Genomic DNA, 24,384 nt, shown 5'->3' with positions numbered 1-24,384 from the left:
TATCTCTTCATTTTCTATTCTGTTCCATATGTCTCTGTCTCTATTTTTATGACAATGCCATACTGTTTTGATTACTGTGGACTTGTAATATAGCCTAAAGTCTGATAGAGTGATGCCTCTGGCTTTGTTTTTATTGCCAAAAATTGCCTTGGCTAAATGGTTTTTTTCTGGTTCCATATGAAACGGAAGAACTGTTTTTTCCAGTTCTTCAAAGTATGATGTTGGTACTTTAATGGGGATTGTATTCAATCTGTAGATTACTTTGGATAGCATTTTAACAATGTTGATTCTTCCCACCCAACAGCATGGAATGTTATTCCATTTGTTAATATCTTCTGTTATTTCTTTTCTTAGGGTTTCATAATTCTCTTTGTAGAGGTCCTTGCCCTCTTTTGTTAAGTATATCTCTAGCTATTTCATTTTCTTTGAAGCTACTGTGAAGGGAATTGTGCCTTTGATTATCTTCTCAACTTGGCTATTATTGGTGTATACAAAGGCTACTGATTTGTGGACATTGATTTTATACCCTGAGACGTTACTATAGTTTTTGTTTAATTCCAGGAGTCTTGTGGTTGAGTCTCTGGGGTTCTTTAAGATCATATTAAGAGTGAGAGTTTGACCACCCCTGCCCCCATTCAGATGCCCTTTATATCCTTCTCTTGCCTGATTGCATTGGTTAGAACTTCCAGAACTATGTTGAGTAGTAGTGGTGATAGAAGACATCCTTGTCTGGTTCTGGTTCTAAGTGGAAAAGCTTTCAGTATTCCTACATTCAGCCGGATATTAGCTTTGGTTTTGCTATGGATAGCTTCAGTCATTTTAAGAAATGTTCCCCCTATGCATATTTCCTTAATTGCTCTTGTTAGAAGAGGATGCTGCTTTTTATCAAATGCTTTCTGCATCTAGTGTGATAAATTTTCCCCTTAGGACTGCTTTTGCAGTATCCCACAGGTTTTGGTAACTTGTAGTTTCATTGTCATTATGTTTAAGGAGTTTAACCATTTCCTCCTTTATTTCCTAATTGTCCTGACTCTTATTCAGCAGTAGTTTAATTTTCATGTCCTTGTGTGAGGATGAAAATTTTTGTGGGAGTTGGGTTCCACCTTTATTCTCTTGTGGTCTGAGAAGGTACAAGGTATAATTTCAATTCTTTTAAGTTTTTTGAGGTTTGATTTGTGTCTTGGGATATGATCTGGTTTGGAGCATGTTCTGTGGCTGACAAAAAGAACATATATTCCTTAGCTTTCGGATGGTGTGTTCTGTATATCTCCATTGAACCCATTTGTTCTATCATTGCATTTAAGTCCTTTCTATTTTTGTTTGGTTTTTGTTTAATTTGTCCAGTTCTTTCAGACCTGTGTTAAATTCCCCAGCTATTACGATGTTGTGTGAAATCATATTTCTCAGACCAATCAATGTCTGTTTTATAAATGTGGGAACATTTAATTTGGGTGCATAAATATTTAGAATTGAAATGTCCTCTTGTTGTATTAGTCCCTTGACCAGAATAAAATGACCATCTTTATCTTTCTTTAGTTGCTTTAAAAACACTTGTATCTGAAAATAGGATTCCAACTCTTCCTTTCTTCTAATTTCTATTTATCTGAAATGATGTTTTCCATTCCTTTACCCTGAGGCTTGTTTTTCCCTTCAAGGTTAGATGTATTTCCTGAAGGCAGCATATGAATGGCTTGTACCATTGAAATTTGGGGAATTGTCATTTATGATATCCTCCACTAGGGCTTCCATTTCATTGGGACATTCTTCTTCCCCTTCGTAGATACCTATAATTTGTATGTTTGAATGCTTCATGAAGTCTCATAATTCTCTGAGCAAATGTTCTGCTTTTTCTCTCTTCTTTTTTGCCTCTTCAACAGCCTAGGTTAGCTCAAGAGCTTTATCCTCTAGCTCTGAGATTCTTTCTTCTCCATGGTCTAATCTGTTATTAATACTTTCTTCTCCATAGTCTTATCTTTTATTAATACTTAATACTACATCTCTAAGTTCCCTGATTCACTCCTTCAATTCTTTAAACTCCACCGTGTCCTTTCTGTATTCTTCATATCTTTCATCCATTTTTTGGTTCTGTTTTTTGACTGTCTTGTTAATTTCCCTTATTGACTTTACTATCCACATTTTAAATTTCCTGTCTGTCATTTACATTAATTCTTTATAGATGGAATCCTCTGTGGTAACTGCCTCTTGGTTCCTGGGGTAGGAGGGGTTGCTCTGTTTTGGTTTTTCAGGTTGCCAGAATTTTTCTGCTGCTTCCTCCTTGTGTGTTTTCTTCTTGTTTACTTCCTTCCCCCTTTTCCTTCTCACTACCTCTGTCACTTTAAATTACCTTATCTTGGAGCTTAGATATTAAAGTGGTGTAAGACCAAAAGGAAGAGAAGAATAAGGAGTGCAAAGGGAGACAGAAGAGAAAAAGAGAAAGATTAAAAAAGGGGGTTGGTGAAAGAAAAGAATTGGAAAGGAGGACAGAAGGAAAAGAGTGACAGGAGAAATGGTGGTGCTCAGTAGGATGCTGTGACTACACCTGCAAATCCAAGGCTTTGGGGGGCTGGGCTGGGTGAGTCCCTTGAAGTAAGGAGCTCCTTATTAGCCTGGGCAAAGCAAGACACCCCCCCTCCACCAAATATGGAAGAAAAAGAAGAGAAAAAAATACTAGCTGTATGTCATAGTGGGGACCTACCAATACTGTTTTTCCAAAGGCCAAAGCGAGAAGGATACCCTAGACCATGAGCTCATGACCCCCCTCAGCCAGACCAATGCCATGACTCAGAGAAAAGGAAGAAAAAGAATTAAAAATAAAAAATATATAAAGAAAATTAAAAGTACAGTTATAAGAGATAAGAAAAAAAGAGGGGGATATCTTAGCTGTTCTATGGAAAATTTATGTTGGAAAGATGAGAAAAGTAGAAAAATCTTTACCAAAAGAGAAATAAAAAATGGAGGAAAGAGTAAAAAGGGATGAAAAATCATAACAAAAACGGAGGAGCTGTTGCTATGGAAGAAAATAAAAATGAAAAGATAAAAATACAACCAGACAAGAAGAAACAAACAAACAAACGAAAAAAAAAAAAACAAGCACCTCAACAACAAATAAGAAAAAAAAAACTGGGTGGCGCTGTGGCTCAGTGAGTAGGACGCCGGCCCCATATACCGAGGGGGTGGGTTCAAACCCAGCTCCAGCCAAACTGCAACAAAAAAATAGCCGGGTATTGTGGCAGCACCTGTAGTCCCAGCTACTTGGGAGGCTGAGGCAAGAGAATTGCCTAAACCCAGGAGTTGGATGTTGCTGTGAGCTGTGATGCCGTGGCACTCTACCAAGGGTGATAAAGTGAGACTCTGTCTCTAAAAAAAAAAAAAATTAAAAAGAAAAACTACAAAAAATTGTGAAAAGGTGCAAGAAATGGAAGAAATATATATGCAAGGGGTCCATAAAGTTAGTGTGCAATTTTAAATTGCACATTTTAAAATTATACATGAACTGGCCACCCTGTATATGTATAATTTGTGTGTGTGTATGTGTGCATGTATATGTATATATATACATTTACATGTATATATACACACATTTACATATGTGTATATATATATATTTATATTCACACACATATATATATAGCCTTGATACCAGGTGGCACTGTGGTGTTAGATGGAGAACACACACATACTGTTTTTGCTATATATAAAATGGCAGCTGGAAGCCTCTTTCTAGTTGCAGAGAAGATTGAGTCCTGTCTTCCTGACATATTTGCCCTCAATCAAGGCTTACTCACTTCGTCAGCATTCAGTTCCCACATGATTGCGGTCCTAAAGCTCCCACCATCTTCCGTAGGTGGCACATCAAACAGTATCCCCTTACAACAATGTGGCCTTCCTAGGGGTGCAGGGTTCACTCAGCTCAACCTAGGAATGGTTGTCTGAGTTCAGCAAGTGTACCAGAGCTGACTGTGCACTAGGACCCTGTGAACGGTTCTTCCAGTGTGACCATCTCACAGTGGCAGCGCCCAGTTAGCAGCCAAACTGGTGAGAGATCCATCCCACCTGGTGTTCAATCTTATCACTGAACAGTGTTTAAGTCCCCTCACTTTTGTAAGCAGTTTAAACTGCTTGCTGGACCTGTTTAGTCCAAAATCAATGAACTGCAGACCACATGAAGGAAGGCTGGTCGGCCAACCCCTGCCTGTATGCAAGCACTTGCCTTCTGTGTCAGCTCTCCTCTACTCCTTGCTGGCTCATGAGTCCACCAGTATTTCATTGTGCCCTCAGAGTGATCTCCCTGTGTAAGTTTCCCTAGCCAGAAATGGCTGGAGTTCCAGTTCCCCGTGACTGGCTAGTATAGAGCTGTTTCTAATCTGCCAACTTGCTCCGCGCCCCCCCCCCCACCTTTTCTTTTGTTACTCCTTTAATGGCTATCTTAGAGATTATCACAATGTATTTTTATCAAGATCTGCTATGCAAGGACCATAGCATACTGTTAACTTCCACCCTATCAATATGTCATTCTTGTTAATATTTATAAATATATTTATCTCTCACAGTTAGGATTATTTATTTTACATTTTATATTATTACTTTATACATTTTGCTTTATTTCATTCTTTTGTGTCTGACTGTCCTCCTGGGATAATTTTCCTTTTATAAGAACAATTCATTATTTTCCTTCAGTGAAAGTCTACCGGTAACTAATTCTCTCAGTTTCTGATTTTCTTAAATTTCTTTGTGTAGCCTGAGTGGGTTAACTGGTATTTCATTATTGCACATTGAATTTCAGCTGAGAGAGGTTTTTTTTTTTTCAGTCTAAACATATTACTGTATTTTTCTGCTAAAGTCAATAGTCATTTTTATTGTTAGTCATTTAATGCTAATCTGAGTTTTTTTTCTCTAGTATTATCTGTCTTCATTTTCAGCCAAGGTTTGGTTTTCTCTCTTTTTAGCTTTCTTGAAATTAAATTTTCTTGGCTTAATATGTTTTCATTAGTTTTATAAAGTTCTCAGCCATTTTTCTTCACATACTGCTTTTGCTCCTGTCTCTCTCCTTCTGGAACTTAATTATATGTATATTAGATTTTGTTTTTGTGATTACCATCTCCTAATCCTTTATTTTTTTTTGTGACCCATCTTTCAGTTCACTAATTTTCTCTTCTTTCTCCAGAGAATGTATTTTAATTTGTTTTTCTTAGATGTTTTCAGTTGTTAGGAATTAGGGATGACTTTATTCCATTTTTAATTTTTAAGATGACCTATAATGGATCTACAGTCCCATTCTCAAGGGCCTGGCTTTTTCTAGTTCACCTTCATGTCTAGCATGAAACCCTTTGAAATCACAACTCAGAGCAAAGTGGTTCACATAGCCTCACTCTCTTGGCAGGTCTTCAACATCAGTTTGTATCCCTGTGGCAGGGTAAAGCTGTCACAAGTGTTGCCCAGGTTCTCAGCCGTTCCCTCTGGAATCAGTAAACACTGTCTGGGGAAAAACCACCCAAAGTATTGAGTCTAGCTTTTTAGGCTTCTGCCTTCTCCTGGATCTTGGCTGTTTTTTTTCACTAGTTTTTAATTTTTTTAAAAAAGTTTCTGCTTTTCTGCCTGTCCTTGTGCAGAGGTGATCCAAATTACGTAGTTCGTCATGCTAGGAGCAGAAGTTCCCACTAGGTACTTCAGTTATCTCCATAATAACCCCACAAAGTTTATCTAGTTTCTTTTTTTTTTTTTTTACAGTTTTTGGCTGGGGCCAGGCTTGAACCCACCACCCCTGGTATATGGGGTATATGGGGCTGGCACAGGCACTGCCCCTATCCAGTATTTAATGGTACTTTTTTTCTCTAGAAAAAACTCATTCTTTTTTCATAGCTCTTAAATGTTAGAAAACTTGGTGTTATGTCTGTCACTGTGCTTTCAATAGTAGTTCCTGGTTTTATTAAGCATATTAGTAATCTATTGCTACATAACAAATTATGCTGAAATTTAACAGCTTAAAACAAAACAAAAACATTTGTAATCTTCTCATTTCTGTGGATCAGAAATCTGGGAGCAGCTTAGCCGTGTGATTCTGGCTTCAGATCTTAATGTGTATAGCTTCTGTTAAGATGTTGGGCAAATGCTGTAGTTTTTACATGAAGACTCAACTTAGGGAGGGTCTGCTTTCAAGCTTCTCACGCAGTTATTGGAAAGCCCTGATTCTTTGCTGATTATTGGCTGGAGACTTTATTTCCTTACCACATGGCTCTCTCCATAGACTTCTCAAGATGGCAGCTGGTTTTCTCCAATGTGAGTGTACATGAAGAGATGATGTTTAGATAAAAAAGATAATGCTCAGATAGCAGGTTTTATAACCTAATTTTGGAAGTAACTTGTTATCACTTCCATATGCCATTGATCATGAGACCAACCCAATACTATGTGTGTTTAAGTGTAAGGAGGTGGGGCAGATTGGGAACCATATTATTGGCTGTCTACCACATTAAAACATTCATAAGGACTCTGACTGTTCTTACATACGAAAACCTTTCAGGTATTTAACAAGAGCAGACAAGATTCAGGTTACCCAGCTCCAGTTTGTATAGTAGTTCCTTACATGATGTGTTTTATGTTCTCTTTATCACTCTGTGTTCTATCCAGTTTTTCTGCAGATTTTTAAACTTCTGGGTTCTGCATTACTGTTTATATTGAGTGTGACCCTCAAATCCAGACTGCTTAGGTTTGAATGCAAGTCCTTTTATGTACTAGCAGGGTTCTTTAGGCAAGAACCTCCTATTTCATAGAGTTACCCTGAGGATTAAGTCAGTTAATACACAGAAAGTATTTTGAATAATGTTTAGAATAATGGACAGTGATCAGAATAGCCAGCCATTGTATTGCTATATTTTTGTCATAAATAAGGTAATATTTCTTCCGTCTTTTACCAATTCTCTCATGTGTTGCTTAACAATGGGGATATTGTCTAAGAAATGCATCATTAGGCAATTTCACTGTGTGAATATCCCCTAGACTTACATAAACCTAGATGGTATATAACCTACTACATGTCAAGGTTTTACAATCTGTAACCTATTGTTTCCAGGCTAAAACCCTGTTTAGCATGTTACTGTACTGAGTACTGTAGGTAATTGTAATGTAACGCTATGTATTTACATATCTAAACATGTCTAAACACAGAAACAGTACAGTAGAAATACAACACAAAAGATAAAAAATGGCATGCCAGTCTAGGGCACTTACCAGAATGGAGCTTTCAGGAGTAGAAGTTGTTCAGGTGATCACATCAGTGAGTGAGTGATGCATGAATGTGAAAGCCTGCACACTACTTTGGGCACACTGAGTTTATTTTTAAAGTTTTTCTTCAATAATAAATTTTTACTTTTTTGTTAAAAGCTATGATACAAACACGCACTTTAGCCAAGGCCATATACAATCATGATCATTAATATCGCTGTCTTCCACCTCCACATCTTATCCTACTGGAAAGTCTCCAGGGATAATAATATGCATGGAACCATCATCTCCTTGATAACAGTGCCTTTTTCTGAAATATCTCAGGAAGGACCTGCCTGGGACTGTTTTACAGTTTTTTTTTTTTTTTTTAATAAGCAGAAGAAATATACTCCAAAGATAAAAAGTATAGTATGGTACATACAACAACCAGTAACATAGTTGTTCATTATCATTATCCAGTGCTATGTACTGTATATAATTTTGTGTGCTCAACTTTTATGACTGACAGCACAGTAGGTTTCTTTACACTAGCATCAATACAAACACACAGCTGCAGTGTCACTGGATGATATTTTTCAGCTTTGTTACAATTTTATGTGATCAACATCATATGCATGTATGTGGTCCCTTGTTGACTGAAATGTCGTTCTTTAGCACATTACTGTATTTTGCCACTCTTGTTTAAACCTTGGGTGGTTGCTAGCCTTGGAGTACGAAGAGTTTGTTAAAGTTAAATACCAGCTACCCCTTTTAGCTTTATTTGTTGAAATGGAAAAAAGCAGTGTATTTTTCTAGCTGTTGAACTAGAATTACCTTGGAGCAAAAGAACTTAACAAGGTGTTTTGTTTTTTTTTAACCAATGGAAGGTATTCTTTGCAATATCTGATCATCTCTTTATTTTTAACATTTTCTGTTTCCAGTTTGTAAACTTCATTTCTAGTTTGATGTAGAAAATTTAGCTCCTATTAAAAAAAACTGAAAATCTCAAAACTATAATCATATTCTAAAATGTTAGCAGTTTAAAGATAACTTAGTTTTTCAGGTCTTACCCAAAATCACACTTTCCATACTTGATAAATTATGTTGAATTACTTGGCATTTTAGCACCCTAGTGAGTATCTAGTTTACATTATTATTTGATTCACTTTTTATATTGGATTATATTGTTTTCTTATTATACCTTTCATATTTCTTCAAGAAAATTACTGCTGGCATATTGCTAATTTTGCCTCTTGGTTTGGCATTTACATTAAAAAAATTATATTGTTTTGAAAATTATAAAATGTGATGGTTTAATGACAAATTAGCAAAAATTAGTGTTGAGATTCAGGGTGGTTTTCTCTATCCTTAACTGAATGTTTAGATATCTCTGTTTTGTTTCTTTAATAGATAGCAAACAATAAAGATGCATTGAGGAAGACATGGAACCCTAAGTTTACATTAAGAAGTCACTTTGATGGCATCCGAGCCCTTGCTTTTCATCCTATTGAGCCTGTTTTGATTACAGCATCAGAGGACCACACATTAAAAATGTGGAATTTGCAGAAAACAGCCCCAGCCAAAAAGTGAGAATATTCTATTTTAACATTATTTGAAAAGTTTAATTCACAGCTTTTCAGCACAAAAATTACAAATGTTATTCTTGCTACTGAATTTCCCAAATATTTCTTCCTTTTTTTTCTTCTTCACCTCATCACGTAATTTAGAGTGTTTTTCCCTTTATACAATCTAATGTTAGATTGGAAAACTGACACTAAGAAAGAAATGGTATTGCCTGATGGTTTCCACAGGGTTTGTGAATGCTCATTATAGTCCTTATACATACAAGTGTTTAAATGGCTGTCATGTTTGGGGAACCCCTTAACCTATACCAAAAGTTTCTCCTATTTTTCTTTCTAGTTCTCTTACAGACAGTTATAATGTTTAAAATAATCAATCCACCCCCTTCCTGTCCCCCTCTTGTTTACTAACTTTGGATTACAGGGTGGAGGAGAGAAAAGGCTGATTAGGAAGGGTGGAGGATCTCTCTTTTGTCTTTTCTTTTGGCCTTGAGCCTTTAGGTACTTTCCATACCCACCAGTATGTCTAGACTGAAAGGTGCTGTTGTCATCACTTAATTGCTGGTGCTAGCTTTGGCCTCTTGGTTGCTGCCTAAGCATGGATAGATGTAAGTTAATACAGATAAATCCTTAGTCAGTTGCATAGCTTAACCTCATCATCCTATTAGTCTGGGTCCTTATTGGAGCTCCCTTCCTTCCTTGGGCCGAATGTTTTAGAACCAGCATGTGCTAACAAAGGCCCTTCTGCGGTGTCAGCACGTCTGTTATTACAAGAGTACAACTTAACATCAACTTCAGGAGGTTACAGAAGTTTTACTACTGGTAGAGAAAATTACTACTACTGCCCAGTTTAAAAGAGATCAGAGGCATTCATGCTGGGAATCATAAATAGGGCAGACACAATAATTAATTTATCAGTCTGCATCACATTGACCTGATTTTGCATAAACCGAATTGGACCTTCATATGGATCAGGTATTTTCAACAGAGAAAATTTATTTCCAGTTTATACATTGTGCCTTTTTTTTTTTTCTTTGAGACAGTCTCATTGTCATCCTAGGTAGAGTGCCAAGGCATCATAGCTCACAGCAACCTCAAATTCCTGGGTTCAAGCAATCCTCTTGCCTCAGCCTCCTGAGTGGCTGGGACTACGGCCACCTGCCACAAGGCCTGGCTAGTTTCTCTGTTTTTAGTAGAGATGAGGTCTCACTAATCCTCAAACTCCTGAGCTCAGGTGGTCCACCAGCCTTGGACTCCCAGAGTGCTAGGATTACAGGCATGAGCCACCGTGCCCTGCTGACATGTACCTTTTATCTTTCTATTTGGCCACATGTGCTAGTTAATAGTTCTAGCACAATCACATTAGGCTAGAGATGTGACTGTCTGATCATATATCCTTGATTAAAATTTAGAAAGATATTAAAACAAGTTTCTTGGTGATAGTAACAACAGTAGTATGTTTACCTTCGAACATCTTTACCTTTGAATTTAAAACTTGGTAATGACTTGAAAGGGGATAACATGCCTATAAATAACTTCAATACAATGTAGAAAATGATAAGTACTTGACTTTAAATCCAGTGTCTATTTTTTTTTTTTTTCTTTTCTTAGAGACAGAGTCTCACTTTATCACCCTTGGTAGAGTGCCATGGCATCACAGCTCACAGCAACCTCTAACTCCTGGGTTTAGGGGATTCTCTTGCCTCAGCCTCCCAAGTAGCTGGGACTACAGGCGCCTGCCACAATGCCCGGCTATTTTTTGTTGTTGTTGTTGTTGTTGTTGTTGTTGTTGCAGTTTGTCTGGGGCTGGGTTTGAACCCACCACCCTCGGTATATGGGGCTGGCGCCTACTCACTGAGCCACAGGTGCTGCCCAATCCAGTGTCTATTGATAGTCATGGCCAGTGTTAGTTTATTTATAATGTTTATAACTAAATATAATGTTCTATGTAATAAATTGAAGTCTTGAGCAGTTTGTGCAATATGAAAGATAGACATATTAACATTCATGGAAAAGCAAGGAAGTTGAAGTACCATTTGTTGAAATCCTGATGTGTATATGATTCGGTCCTGGGCTGTTTTTTTGATAGTAGATCTGTTATTTAATCTGTTAATACTTGATATTATCCCTATTTTTGTTTCGTTAAACAGGAGTCTAAAATTCTGTAAGATAAAATAACTTGTTAAAGTTAGCCAATCAATAACAGAACTGGAAATTGGATTCAGAAACTTATCCCCTGAAAGCCCACATTGTTTCTCTTGAGCGAAGCTGTCTCTTCCTTTAGTCAAATAGATTCTAACATTGCTAAAACCACTATTAACAGCATATTATTACTAAACAAGGATCTTGTTTCTTGATAACATGAAAACGTGATTGATGTTAAGTAAGCTGTTTTGTGTATCCTATAGTTGAGAATGTTGTTACCATAATCTTTGTATTTTTAAAGGCAGTTTTATGGTTTATATTCAATTATAGTGTTCACTACTCAAACTTAGAGTGGTAAAAGTCATCTTCTTTGTCTGATTTAGGAGTGCATCTCTTGACATAGAGCCTATCTATACATTCAGAGCCCATAAGTAAGTATATGCTTTTTATTTATTTAAACCAACATTATTGTAAAACAGCCTAATTATGATATTTTAATTACTTTCACTTATGTACTTTTATTGTGTATTTTTTGTATTTATTAGGGTTTTTTTGTAAATGTAAAAGAAACTGGTAGATAATATAATACTAAAAACAGGTTTGTCACTGCCAAATAGGAATCCTTCCTTAAATTTTTATTTGCATGATCTTTAAATGATGTATAGATCTCTCTTAAAGTTGAGGCAATTAGGTTTACATATTAGATTCTAACCTTTTTTCCCTTAACAAGAGTTTTTCAAATTTTTTATTGTGATCACATTCTGCATGTTTATCTTGTTTCCATATAAGCTTAAGGAATGTGTCTGTTCACTTGACTTAGCATAGAGATAGGTGTGTTTTTTATATAAAGAGTCAAACAGTAAAAGTCTTTAGGCTTTTAGGCTTTAAAATATTTTAGGCTTTGTAGGCTGTATACTTTCTGTTACGTATTCTCATTTTTTGTTTTGTTTTGTTTTACAACCCTATAAAAATATAGAAGCTATTCCTAGCTTAAACACTGTACAGAAACAGACCGCTGGATTTGGTCTGCAAGCCAACTCGTGATTTAGCAGAGGAAGAAAAATAAGCAGTGCTTTCACACAAAAGTACCTATAGTTATACTCATTATAGAAAGCAGAAAAATAGAAAAGCATTTGAGTTATTAAACATTCTTATTTTTAACAAGTCATATTATCAGATTGATTTTGGGACTTGCAATTGATTTTTTTTTTTTAATAATCTCCCAGAGGTCCAGTGCTTTGTGTGGTAATGAGTAGCAATGGTGAGAAGTGTTATAGTGGTGGTACTGATGGACTGATCCAGGGCTGGAATACCACTAATCCTAACATCGATCCCTATGACTCTTATGGTATGTGATTCCTCAAAATTTGAAAGAATAAAATGTTTTCTTTCTATACATTTTGTCATAGTATTTGTAAGGATAAAATCAAATATTTTAAAAAATAGACATGTGGTTCTCTTTTGAGAACCACATCTTTACTTTGTTAAAAAGGACTTCCTTATGTAAAAATCAATTAGATATATAATGCTAAAAGGGAAAAAAAAGAGAAAAATATTCTTTTTGAGAAAACAGTTCCTATCCCCACCCCTGAAATCTCATTGATTGGAAATGCTGATTCACATTTGTTTGTTTGTTTTTGTTTTGTTTTTGAGACAGCACCTCAAGCTGTCACCCTGGGTAGAGTGCCGTGGCATCACAGCTCACAGCAACCTCCAATTCCTGGGCTTAAGTGATTTTCTTGCCTCAGCCTTCCAAGTATCTGGGCACCGTACACAATGCCTGGCTATTTTTTGGTTGTAGTTATCATGGTTTGGCAGGCCCAGGCTGGGTTCAAACCCACCAGCTCTGGTGTATGTGGCTAGCACCTTAGCCGCTTCAGCTATGGACTCTGAGCCTGATTAACATTTGTTTTCAATGAAAATTAACATTTGATTAACAATTGTTTTCTTCAATTTAGGTATCTTTATAGTACTTGATACATTATTACTTACCTGTAATCATATTTCATCACTGTTTTTAAAATGAATGTTGGCATCTTTCTGTTGATCAATTATTAGAGGGATGTAGAAGGTAATAACTTTTAAAGTCCATTATACCAAAATACTTTAAAGGCCTCAAAAGTTAAGAAGTACCCTTTAGTCTTGGGAGCAGTACCACAAGTCATAAATCTACATTATAATCTATCACGAGATATTACCATAAATTCCCTTGTAAAAACTATTTAGGAATTGGCTATTTTGGTTTCATCTTAAGTTGTAGAATGGTTGAAGTGTCTTATTTGTCATAAAAGATTTTACTTTCATTATCTCCTTAGATTCATTTTTCCACCAAATCTAATATAAGAAATTCAATAAACAAAAATTTCCCCCAACATTTAATAAGCATTAAACAAATATTCTGTGAAAGGTAACTTCTCACAAATTTAGCTGTTTCATGCTTTTCCTTACTTCCTCTACCTTTCTCCCAGAGGACTGCCTTTTTTTTTTGTTTGTTTGTTTGTTTTGAGGCAGAGTCTTCCTCTGTCTCTCTAGGTAGAGTCCCATGGTGGCATAGCTTACAGCAACCTCTAACTCTTGGATTCAAGTGATTCTCTTGCCTCGGCCTCCTGAATAGTGGAGACTACAGGTGTCTGCCATGCCCAAGTTTTTCTATTTTTAGTATAGAGGAGGTCTCGCTCTTGCTCAGGCTGGTCTTGAACTCGTGAGCTGAAGCAATCCACCCGCCTCAGTCTCCAGAGTACTAGGATTATAGGTGTGAGGCACTGGCCAGGGACTGCATTCTAATTTCTTGCTTTTACTCTGTCATTCTCTGTCATCTTAATTAAGCTTTATTCTCTTTGCTCTCTCTCTGTCCCCTCAGCCTGTAAGTAAATTCAGGTAATTTCATCCTGGGCAATGAGAAGCCTTTACTTTGACTTCATTTCCCTCTCTGGCTTCTCTTTAGTCTCTCTTTTTCTCTCCTCATATGTGTTTCTTTTATGATGTTGTCTAGAAAACATGGTAACTACTTACTAGTTCCACGTTCATTCTCTGTGTATTAACCCTCTCTGCATTCTGGCTTCAACAAGATTGTCAATGACTTCCTAATGGCCTGATCTGAGGCCATTATTTTACTCACTGACCCTGAGATTGTTAACAACTTCATTGTTTCTGAAATCTGTCTAGTCCTTTGGGATTTTTATTCTTCATGACTATGTCCCTATTCTTTTTTTTTTTTTAATTAAATCATAGCTGTGTACATCAATATGTCCCTATTCTTCATGAATTCCTTTCTTTTCTTGATTTTAAATGTTGGCATTTATCAACACACAGACCCCAACTCACTCCTTGCATTGTACAAACATTCTTTGGGAGATTTAATTCACTTTTGTGGTTTTACATGCTATTGACTCATAAACTTTAAGCTTCAGACTGCCTACAGGAAATGTCAAAGTGACTGTCTCATTGTCTGTAAATACCAGCATGTTCTGTGTTTCTTCTCTGGTACATTCTGTTTTAGTTGGTGGCACTGCTGGAATTACCCAAACTATTAATAGAAACCTAAGAGTTATTCTTGATTCCCTGGTCTGTTGTGCTATCTACACTTATTTAATTACCTAGTTTTGGGGGAATGACTCCCTAAATATTTCTTGAATTTACTTTTCCTGCTCTGGCTCTTTTATCGCTGCCCCTTGCTTCGGTATTTATCATCACTCTACCATTCTACCGAAACAGCTCCCTTGTCATCGTCTTGATTCCTTCCACTCTGTCTCCTCTACCACAGCTAGTGTTACTGTATTAAATATTTACATCACCCTGCTGCTCCTGGGAAACCCTTCAGTGGTTCCATGCTACTTTCAGGATAATTTCCAAGTTCCTTAATACATCATAGGAATCCCACCATAAACTAGCTGCCTTTGTCCCCTCCACTTCCTGCCTCAAACTCCACACTCCACTAATACCAAAATGCTTATAATTTTCCTTGCTATCATGCTGTTTTTTCTTCTGGGGGTTTGTAGGTGCTGCCTCCTTGCCAGGCACACTTCCTCTCTGTTCTCAGGCTGACATATTTACACTCCGGGTGTCAGTCTCTCTACATTTTCACTCCTCCTAGTTATGTATGCTTTGTGGTAACTGGTGTCTGTCACTATTATTGTATTTTTAACATTGTGTTTTAAGGAAAGGGATAGTAATTGTGTGTCATCTGTTTGGCTCCCTTATCAAACATAGTTCTTGATTCATAATGTGTGTTTAATAAGTATTTTATGGTATGTTTGAGAGAGAATGTAGGACATAATACCATTGGCATTTCCAGACTTAACATCTGTATGTTAAAAGTACCACTTTAGAGAATCATTGTGAGGATTAGCAAAGCTTCCAGTTTGACTTTTATGAAACTGTTCTAAGTGACCTTCCCACCTCCCTTGCCCTTTCTCCACATACACATCCCCCACATCTCAGTTGCTGGTATTTGAGAATTTGGGGATTCCTAAAGGTGTCAGTTTCTGTCCATTATGTACATCATACTTTCAGGAATAACTGCCATTCACCATACAGTAGGATATGTGGCCAGAAAGAGGGATAACCAAAGTGCTGAAGGACTTCAGAGGAGGGAAAGATCTCTCTGTTCACTTCCCCAGGGAGTATGATATTTGATTTCTCCAAAGGTAGATTAAATTCACATGATTTATACTAACATGCTTTTTAAGATTGTAGACAAATGGAAGGACAAAAGGAGGGGGGAAGGAAATACCTAATTTTTTAAAGGATAAAAATACACACATTTAATTTTGATTTTTGAAATTTTAACTCTGCATTTGCATATTTCCAAGCCTGTTTTTAATTACTGCAGCATTTCAGAAGAGTCATACAAACTAACAGTCATATTTTATACTGTTATTGGATACTTTCTTTTATGTAGTTTACTTTCTCTGGAATGTAGGTACCTTTATGATTTGGGTTTTTTTCTCTTGATTTTCCATTTTTTGCTGTTTTATACAGATCCTTCCGTGTTAAGAGGCCCTCTGCTCGGCCACACAGATGCAGTCTGGGGTTTGGCTTACAGTGCAGCACATCATCGTTTGTTGTCCTGTTCAGCAGATGGCACTCTGCGTTTATGGAATACAACAGAGGTCGCTCCGGCTCTGAGTGTATTTAATGATAATCAAGGTACATGCTTAAAAAAATATTTTGCTGACTCTTCAGTAAAACATCTTATTCTGAAAATAAGCAAGCAAGTAAATGATTCTTGTGAACTCTTTAAATTTAAGATGAAGGTTTTTGAAGCAGCAAAAGTGTATTTGTTTGAATTTCCAACTTACATATAATTTTTAAAACCATAATACTTGGAGAACACACAAATTTTAAATTTTGTGAAATTGAGATATAATTTATGTACAGTGAAAAACAAATCTTTTTTTATTATTAAATCATAGCTGTGTACATTAATGCAATCATGGGGCACCATACTCTGGTTTTATAGACCATTTGACATATTTTCATCACGCTGGTTAACATAGCCTTCCTGGCATTTTCTTAGTTATTGTGTTAAGACATTTATATTCTACATTTACTAAGTTTCACATGTACCCTTGTAAGATACACCGTAGGTATAATCCCACCAATCACCCTCCCTCCGCCCATTCTCCCCACTCTTCCTCCCTCTCCCCCTTCCCCCTATTCTTAGGGTATAACTGGGTTATAGCTTTCATATGAAAGCCATAAATTAGTTTCATAGTAGGGCTGAGTACATTGGATACTTTTTCTTCCATTCTTGAGATACTTTACTAAGAAGAATATGTTCCAGCTCTGAAAAACAAATCTTTTTTTTTTTTTTATTATTAAATCATAGCTGTGTACATTGATATAATCATGGGGCATCATTCACTAGCTTCACAGACCGTTTACCAAGTTTCACATATACCCTTGTAAGATGCACCACTGGTGTAATGAAAAACAAATCTTAAGGGTACATTTTAGTGAGTCTGGTAAGTGGGTATACCCTTGTAATTCACTCAGCTATCAAGGCATAGAAATATTTCCTTAGCCTTCCCAAAGTTCTTTCATGTCCTTCACAGTCAATCGCTTTTCCCCATTCTCAACTAGAGGTACCCACTGTTGTGATTTTTTCATCAAAGATTAGTTTTGTGTTTTCTAAAACTTCATATGTATGAAATAATATAGTATATACTCTTTTTGTATCTGGCTTTTTGCTTTCACCATAATGTTTTTGCAATTCCTCCATGTTATCAATTTTTTTTAAATTTTTATTTAATTACGGTGTTCCATTAAACCACAATTTGTCTATTTATTTCCTAATGGAGCCCCATATACTGGAGGTGGCAAGTTCAAACCCGGCCCCAGCCAAAAACTGCAAAAAAAAAAAAAAAAAAGTTATTTCCTAATGGACATTTGGGTTGTTTCTAGTTTTTTACTATTATAAACAAGGTTGCTGTGAACTTTCATATATTTTTATCATAGCCAGGTAGAGACCTAGAAGTAGAATTACTGGGCTTTCAGGTGAGTATTCATTTTACTTTATATGAAATGGCCAAATTTTTTCTAAAAATTTTGTGGTTGTGCCATTTTATACCATCAACAGCAATGTATGAGAGTTCCAGTTGTTTACTTCCTCACCAATATTTGGTGTTGTCAGCCTGTTGAATTTTAGCCATTCTGGCAAGAGTGCAATGGTATTTCATTTTAGTTTTAGTTTGCATTTCTTTGATGGCTAATTATGTTGAGCAGTTTTTTTTTGTTTGCTTATTGGTATTTGTATATCTTCTGTAGTACATGTATTTTTCAACTGTTAGCTTATAGTTCCTGAGCAAAGTGAAAAAAAATCACTATTTGATATATTCTATTTTTTATGTTTATAAATAAGCTTTAGCTTTTACCTATTTAGATGGCAAATAAAAATACTTTGTTCTTGAGCTATCATAGCTTATTTCTAGGTTTTAATGAGTTTTCATTTGATATTTGCGTGACTAACAATAAATAACAATGGAAATAATCTCCATTGAATGGTTATTAGCTAATTCCTATTCTTACAGCAAGCCTTGTTTACTTCTTAAGGAAATTATGCCATTATTCTTTTTGCTACATTTTAAGCACATTGTCAAGTAGACACTGTAACTGCCATTCTGTTTGACTATGTTCTGACTCTTTTAGAATTGGGAATCCCTGCCTCTGTGGATCTAGTAAGCAGTGACCCAAGCCATATGGTAGCATCATTCAGCAAAGGATATACAAGCATCTTTAACATGGAAACCCAACAACGCATCCTCACTTTAGAATCAAATCTAGATACATGTATGTATACTGATTTTAAATAGTCCATGTTTGAATGAATTATTTAGTGTAATCAAAATTATAACTACTAGAGTCAACTACTATGAAAAATACTTGTCATTATAAAGTGGTCTGCCTTCTAAATCTCAAAACACAATTAGAAGGGTATACAGTTGGTTTTCAGAATTCGGGTTAAGTTTATGTACATTTCTAACATTTGAAATAACATTTGAGTCATTCCAAAGACAACAAGTCAAGTTTAATTTTATAGAAAATGATTAATTTTTAATTCTGTTTTAAAAAAGCAATATTCATTCTGAATAGAAAATAAAATTTGTTCATATTTCTCATAACTCCATTCTTTTTATCAATTTAATTTTATATTAATAATATAATTTGATATAGCTCAATACTAATTAGAATATAGATCACATTGTGGCTCTCAGAATTTGAAATCCAAGCCTTCTTGTTGGATGCAGGAAGTCAGGCAATAAGTGGTTTTTTAACATGATAAAGGTAGTATAGAATCTTTCTGGGGTTTGGCTTTTTAAATCACTGTTTTCCAACTTCAGTCATAAAAATAATAATTTAGGTTGAAGCTGATAAAGAAAACCACATACACTGTTGTTGCAGTTTGAGAACTAGCTTTTAATATAACTATATGGTATGTATGTATACACACACACGTGTATGTGAACACACACATGTGCGTCGTGTATGCATGTGCTTGTCTCCCCTTGCTGCCTCCTCTCTCAAAAATTTCCCTCATTCCATTTTGGTCGTCTTTACTTTTCCTTTCTAATCTGTTATTCTTTGTTTTCTTCTGATATGCTGTGTGACCTGTTTGGGAAAGTAGGCATGATAGAATTTTGAGCTATTTTGGTGTAGAAGAGAGAGACAGAAAAATAAAAATTGAGATTATAGAATTGGAAAACTTTTTTTTTTTTTTTTTTGCCAAGAAACAGGTTTTTAAGCTCTCAGTAAATTTAAAATCACATTGAAATATATGATCTAAAGCTATAGTAGTCAAATAAAAGACCAATATCAGATTAAAAAGGATATGAACATTTCTGGAATTACTTTCAAAGGTTGTGGCCAATTCTTTGAATAACCTGAGTGGCAAATAACTGATTTTTAATGACTGCTACAAGTTAAGACTTCAAGCCTGATGAGTAAAATGGATAAAGTGAACTAGGCGATCCCATTTTTCCCTCCGAAGAGATGTGACCATAAAGTAGTAAGATGTTTTGCCTGATACTGGAAACATTTTTGAAAGAAGATTGATTGCTAAGAAACAAAGGCAGCGTTTTAGCATTATTGGAATAAGTGATAATCATTTTGAATTACATGTCCTGACATTTCCCAAGTTACTAGTTTTATTACTTTTAGGATTATATGAAGCAAACTTAAGTTAGTTTTTTATTATGTTTACTGTGGCTTACCTTGCTGCTGTTATTATATTTGAGTATGTTCTATGCTGGAATTTAGAAGATTTTTAAAAATTAAAGTTCAAGAACAAACTTGCTTCAGGGTAAATGTGAATTTCATATAGAGAGTTTAAAAGAATATTTATTGTAAGAAAAGAATAAATTACCCTTCTCATTGATGTCAATGATGATTTGACTGATAAAATCAAAGGTAGTTGAAGTAGGTAAGTCACAAGCTGAATATGAATATTTGGAGGATTATTTTAGATTCATTATTAGGTTGATGCTGCTAGGCCTTCAGTTCATTTCTAGTATTCTTTGCATTTTGCCAATTCTCTAATTTACCATCAGGTAATGAAACTTCCAGAAGTGTTACCAGTAAGAACTTTTTTTGGCCTGCTTTCATGATTTGATTTCTATCGTATTCTTTTAGTAAGTCTCAAAGTAATTGAAACCATTCTCTGAAATTTCTCTCTCAGAATGTATGAGATATTTCATTTAAAGTATTTCTTTTTTATTGTTATTGTTTTTCTCTTGCTAGACCTTACTGAGGATATTTTAAAAAATCCTTAGATTGAATTCTGAAACTCTGCATCTTTTTGTTGTGGATTGTCTAAAATATTGTCTAAGTAAACTGACTGACCAAGAGCAGCATTTGATCTACATGGTCCAATGACTTTTTTGTTTTGCATTTAATAACAGCATGAGTAATCACTTGCCACTAGTATAGGAAAAAGATTATTTTTTTTTTTTTTTTTTTTTTTTTTTTGTAGAGACAGAGTCTCACTGTACCGCCCTCGGGTAGAGTGCCGTGGTGTCACACGGCTCACAGCAACCTCTTAACTCTTGGGCTTACGCGATTCTCTTGCCTCAGCCTCCCGAGCAGCTGGGACTACAGGCGCCCGCCACAACGCCCGGCTATTTTTTGGTTGCAGTTTGGCCGGGGCTGGGTTTGAACCCGCCACCCTCGGCATATGGGGCTGGCGCCCTACTCACTGAGCCACAGGCGCCGCCCAAGATTATTTTTAAGATGTCATATTTCTAGGAACCACATGAAAATTGAGTAAGATTATTTTTAGTCTATTTTCTTTTTTTTTTTTTTTTTTGTGGTTTTTGGCCAGGGCTGGGTTTGAACCCGCCACCTCTGGCATATGGGACCAGTGCCCTACTCCTTGAGCCACAGGCGCCGCCCTAGTCTATTTTCTATTATGTGAATGTTAAACTCATATCTATCCTGGGATTTCAAAAAATTATTTTAACTTTTTACTTTGAAATAATGTTAAACTCACTGAAAAGGTGTAAAAATAATACAAGAGGTCCTGGGTACCTTTAACCCAAATTTAGCAGACATTTAGCACATTTTGCCACATTTTCTTTGTCGCTGTCTATATATGCATGTAAGATTCTGAACCATAGTAGAGACTTCATGCCCTTATTTCCCTATATCCTTTAGCATATAATTCCTGAGTACAAAGATATGATCTGACCTATAGTGTTTAAAATCAGGAATTTTAACATTGACACAACACTGTTACTGTTCATATTCAAATTTTGGCAATTGTCCCAGTAATGTATTTTATGAGGACATCCCTTCCTCTCCCTAGACCATGATATACTTTTTTAAACTTTGACATACCTTAAATTAGTGTTATCTTTTTTTTAATCAGTGTTATCTTTATGCCAGTTTTTCTGTTTTCTCACAAAAAACTTAATAAAAACCACTAATTAAATTTAAATTCTTAATTACCAATTTCCTTTTGGTAAAAAGTTCTCAGGAGGAACTTCTAATAGTTTAGGAATCACTTTTGGGAGTTGTCTGATTAGCATGAGCCATCTGGTTGAGATAGAGTTAGATGACAGAATAGGTACTGTTTTTGTTTTACCTTGTTTTACCTCCTGATTTTGGGGGAGTCACAGCTTTCTCTGGACCTTGTGCATTCACTGTGATAGCGGCTTAATGTTATAGGATCTGTTTCATTGTGCATTTAATTGGAATTTCTGTGAAAGCTATTAAATAGTACACAAAAAATACTATAAGGATATTGACTATTTTAAGATTACAAACCTGGTACTATCAAATGATGACCGTTTCTATTATGATGAGGAAAAATAAAAAAGAGAAGACTTAAGGGTTAAGAAACTGTCACATTATCTTTAGATGATAATTAAGTGATAAAGAGCTTTGTATGCAAAAAAAAGAGCTGAGATTTAAATTTGAGAATTATCTCCATGTAAATCATGATGGAGTTTTATGTTAAAGTAGCAAAAATGTTACAGAACATTGTAGAATGAGAAATGTCAGTGGCTCTAGGCTAAGCCTTAGGTGACACACATACCTAGCAAGTGGTGGAAAGGAAATTCTTATTCTTAGATACCTCTAGATTTATCCATATAACATAGCTCAGGCAATATCAACATTGACATTATGGAAACAATCGCAGAATAAATAAAAGACAAATTAAAGTCATATTATTTACTTTTTCAGTCTCTAAGGTGAGTATTCAGTTCTCCTTTGTGTCAAAAATATCTTTGACTCATTTGTGTTGCTTTTTAATTTTTTTAAGCACCCAGCTCTTCCTGCCAGATAAATAGAGTCATTAGTCATCCCACCCTTCCTATCAGCATCACTGCTCATGAAGACAGGCATATCAAATTCTATGATAACAATACAGGTAAGAACTTATAAAGAATTAATTTTGCTAAAGGAAAAAAATCCCTGTTCCAAGTAGGCTAATTTTTGTGTCTGTTGGTGGCTTTTGTAGTCAAGGAGTAGGCGTAGAAACACAAATAGTCTCCCGGTTCAGTTTACGTTCATTTCATTCAAATCTTCTAAGACTAGTCTTCATGATATAATACAGCATTGTTTGGTTTATTAAATGGTGAATAGGTGCTATATTTAGGCCCTGGAGCCAAGATTATCATTAGGGACTCAAGGAACAAATTATTCCAGTAACAATAAATATGATCTGTTGCTTTTATCTATAGTATTATATTGGAAGAAAGTAGAAAAATGTTGACAGTAGAGGCATATGATCATTATACTCTTTAAAATTGTACAGTTACTGAGTAGATTTATTCAGTATTCAATTCAGTCATTGAATAGCGTTGTATCCAGTGCTGTGATGGGAAACTTCCAGGTCATTTGGTTTATTTCATTCATATTTCGTGGACTAATCTTTTCCGTGTGGTAATAATGATGATTTGGTCCTGATGGATTTGAATTTGAGCACGGAGGCTTTCCCGATTTTTATTGGATTACGTTTCACCAATCTAAAGGAAATTCATGAAGAGCTTTGCTAGAAAGAAAGCACCCTTTGTTACTGCCATAGGTACCAAATTTTTGCTATTGGTTTGTTAACATGTTGACTTTTGCTCACTTTGCTTAGCTGCTAGTGATGAGTCATTTAATATTTTTAATTTCTTTCTGTATGTTGTTTTCACCAAAATTGTGGGCATATTTTCTTTCTGTTCCTTTGTTTTGTTTTGTTTGTTTGTTTTTTATTAAATCATAAAGAGGTAGGTCATGTATACATTAATGCATTTATGGGGTACAATGTCCTGATTTCATATACAATTTGGAATGCTTACATCTAACTGGTTAATATATCCCTCACCTCATTTACTTAATTATTGTGTTAAGACATTTATACTCTATACTTAATAGATCCAACATGTACCCTTGCAATATGCACCATAGGTGTGATCCCACCACTCACCCACCCTCCCTCCCCTCCTATCTTCCCCCTCACTCCTCCATCCTGGGCCACTGTTGCCATCTATTCTTAATGTGAAAGTGTGAGTGATTGTAAATCAGTTTCAAATAGTACTGAGTACATCGGATACTTTTTCCTCTGTTCTTGAGTTACTTTATTAAGTAGGACGTGTTCCAGCTCCATCCATATAAACATAAAAGAGGTAAAATCTCCATCTTTTTTGTTGTTGTCTCAGTCTTTTCTCTTCGTGAATTTGAACTCTGATCTCTCCTTTAGCTACATAATTTACCCGTAGCTAAAGGATGCAAAGTAAGTGATTTATAATGTCTATGTTCTAATTAACGAACATGACTTAAAGGGGATGTTTGTGTAGAAATTACTGACTTTCACACTGTGGTTTAAAAGGCAAAAGTATAATCTAAAATTTGAGCTTCTTTTATTCCTCATCATTACTATGACTAGAGGCAGGAAGGAGACGTGTTATTTTAGCTGATGGAAAAAGCTGTTGATATAGAGGCAGGGCAAGGTGGCTGTAATCCTAGCAGTCTGGGAGGCCAAGTTTGGAGGATCCCTTGAGCTCAGGTGTTTCAGACCCGCCTGAATAAGAGTGAGACCCTGTCTCTACTAAAAACAGAAAAAAATTAGATGGGCGTGGTGGCAGGTGCCTGTAGTCTCAGCTACTTGGGAGGCTTAAGGCAGGGGGATCGCTTGAGCCCAGGAGTTTGAGGTTGCAGTGAGGTGTGATGACACCATTGCACTGTAACCTGGATGACAGAGGAAGACTCTGTCAAAACAATAAAAAAATGAAGGCTGTCGATACAGTAAGTACACGGGAGGGATGACTAGAAAAATCAGTATAACGTGGTATCTGGCATATATTCAAGATGAGGATAGTTATTAATACCAAGTAACAATCTCTTTTTCCAAAGGCAAACTGATCCACTCGATGGTAGCCCACCTAGAAGCTGTTACAAGTTTAGCAGTTGACCCTAATGGTCTCTACTTGATGTCTGGCAGTAAGTACATCAACTGTGGATTATTTATTTATCC

At 35.8% G+C, this 24,384-nt stretch overlaps 1 protein-coding gene and 1 long non-coding RNA gene across 3 annotated transcripts in view; one reads left to right on the top strand and one right to left on the bottom strand.

The window, feature by feature from the left end:
* LOC128583584 (uncharacterized) overlaps positions 1 to 24,384 on the bottom strand; it is an 89,265-nt gene that overhangs the window by 26,330 nt on the left and 38,551 nt on the right. Inside the window, exon 3 of one of the 2 annotated variants that reach the window (XR_008379497.1) lies at positions 22,312 to 22,917. The exons of the other annotated variant lie outside the window; for it this stretch is intronic. This is a non-coding gene — a long non-coding RNA (uncharacterized LOC128583584). Of the gene's footprint in view, positions 1 to 22,311; positions 22,918 to 24,384 lie in introns of those variants that run through there. 2 annotated transcript variants of the gene reach the window in all.
* The window catches only part of STRN (striatin), a 120,671-nt gene that overhangs the window by 90,192 nt on the left and 6,095 nt on the right, over positions 1 to 24,384 (top strand). The window contains exons 11-17 of the mRNA XM_053587843.1: positions 8,611 to 8,786; positions 11,309 to 11,356; positions 12,152 to 12,273; positions 15,906 to 16,073; positions 18,075 to 18,215; positions 22,186 to 22,293; positions 24,264 to 24,350. Coding sequence (XP_053443818.1) covers positions 8,611 to 8,786; positions 11,309 to 11,356; positions 12,152 to 12,273; positions 15,906 to 16,073; positions 18,075 to 18,215; positions 22,186 to 22,293; positions 24,264 to 24,350 — 850 coding nt within the window. The remainder of the gene's footprint in view (positions 1 to 8,610; positions 8,787 to 11,308; positions 11,357 to 12,151; positions 12,274 to 15,905; positions 16,074 to 18,074; positions 18,216 to 22,185; positions 22,294 to 24,263; positions 24,351 to 24,384) is intronic.

Source organism: Nycticebus coucang, chromosome 4 (genome assembly GCF_027406575.1).
Source record: "Nycticebus coucang isolate mNycCou1 chromosome 4, mNycCou1.pri, whole genome shotgun sequence".
NCBI lineage: Eukaryota > Metazoa > Chordata > Mammalia > Primates > Lorisidae > Nycticebus > Nycticebus coucang.
The sequence above is the reverse complement of the archived record's forward strand: the minus strand, read 5'-3'. Positions and strand labels throughout refer to the sequence as shown.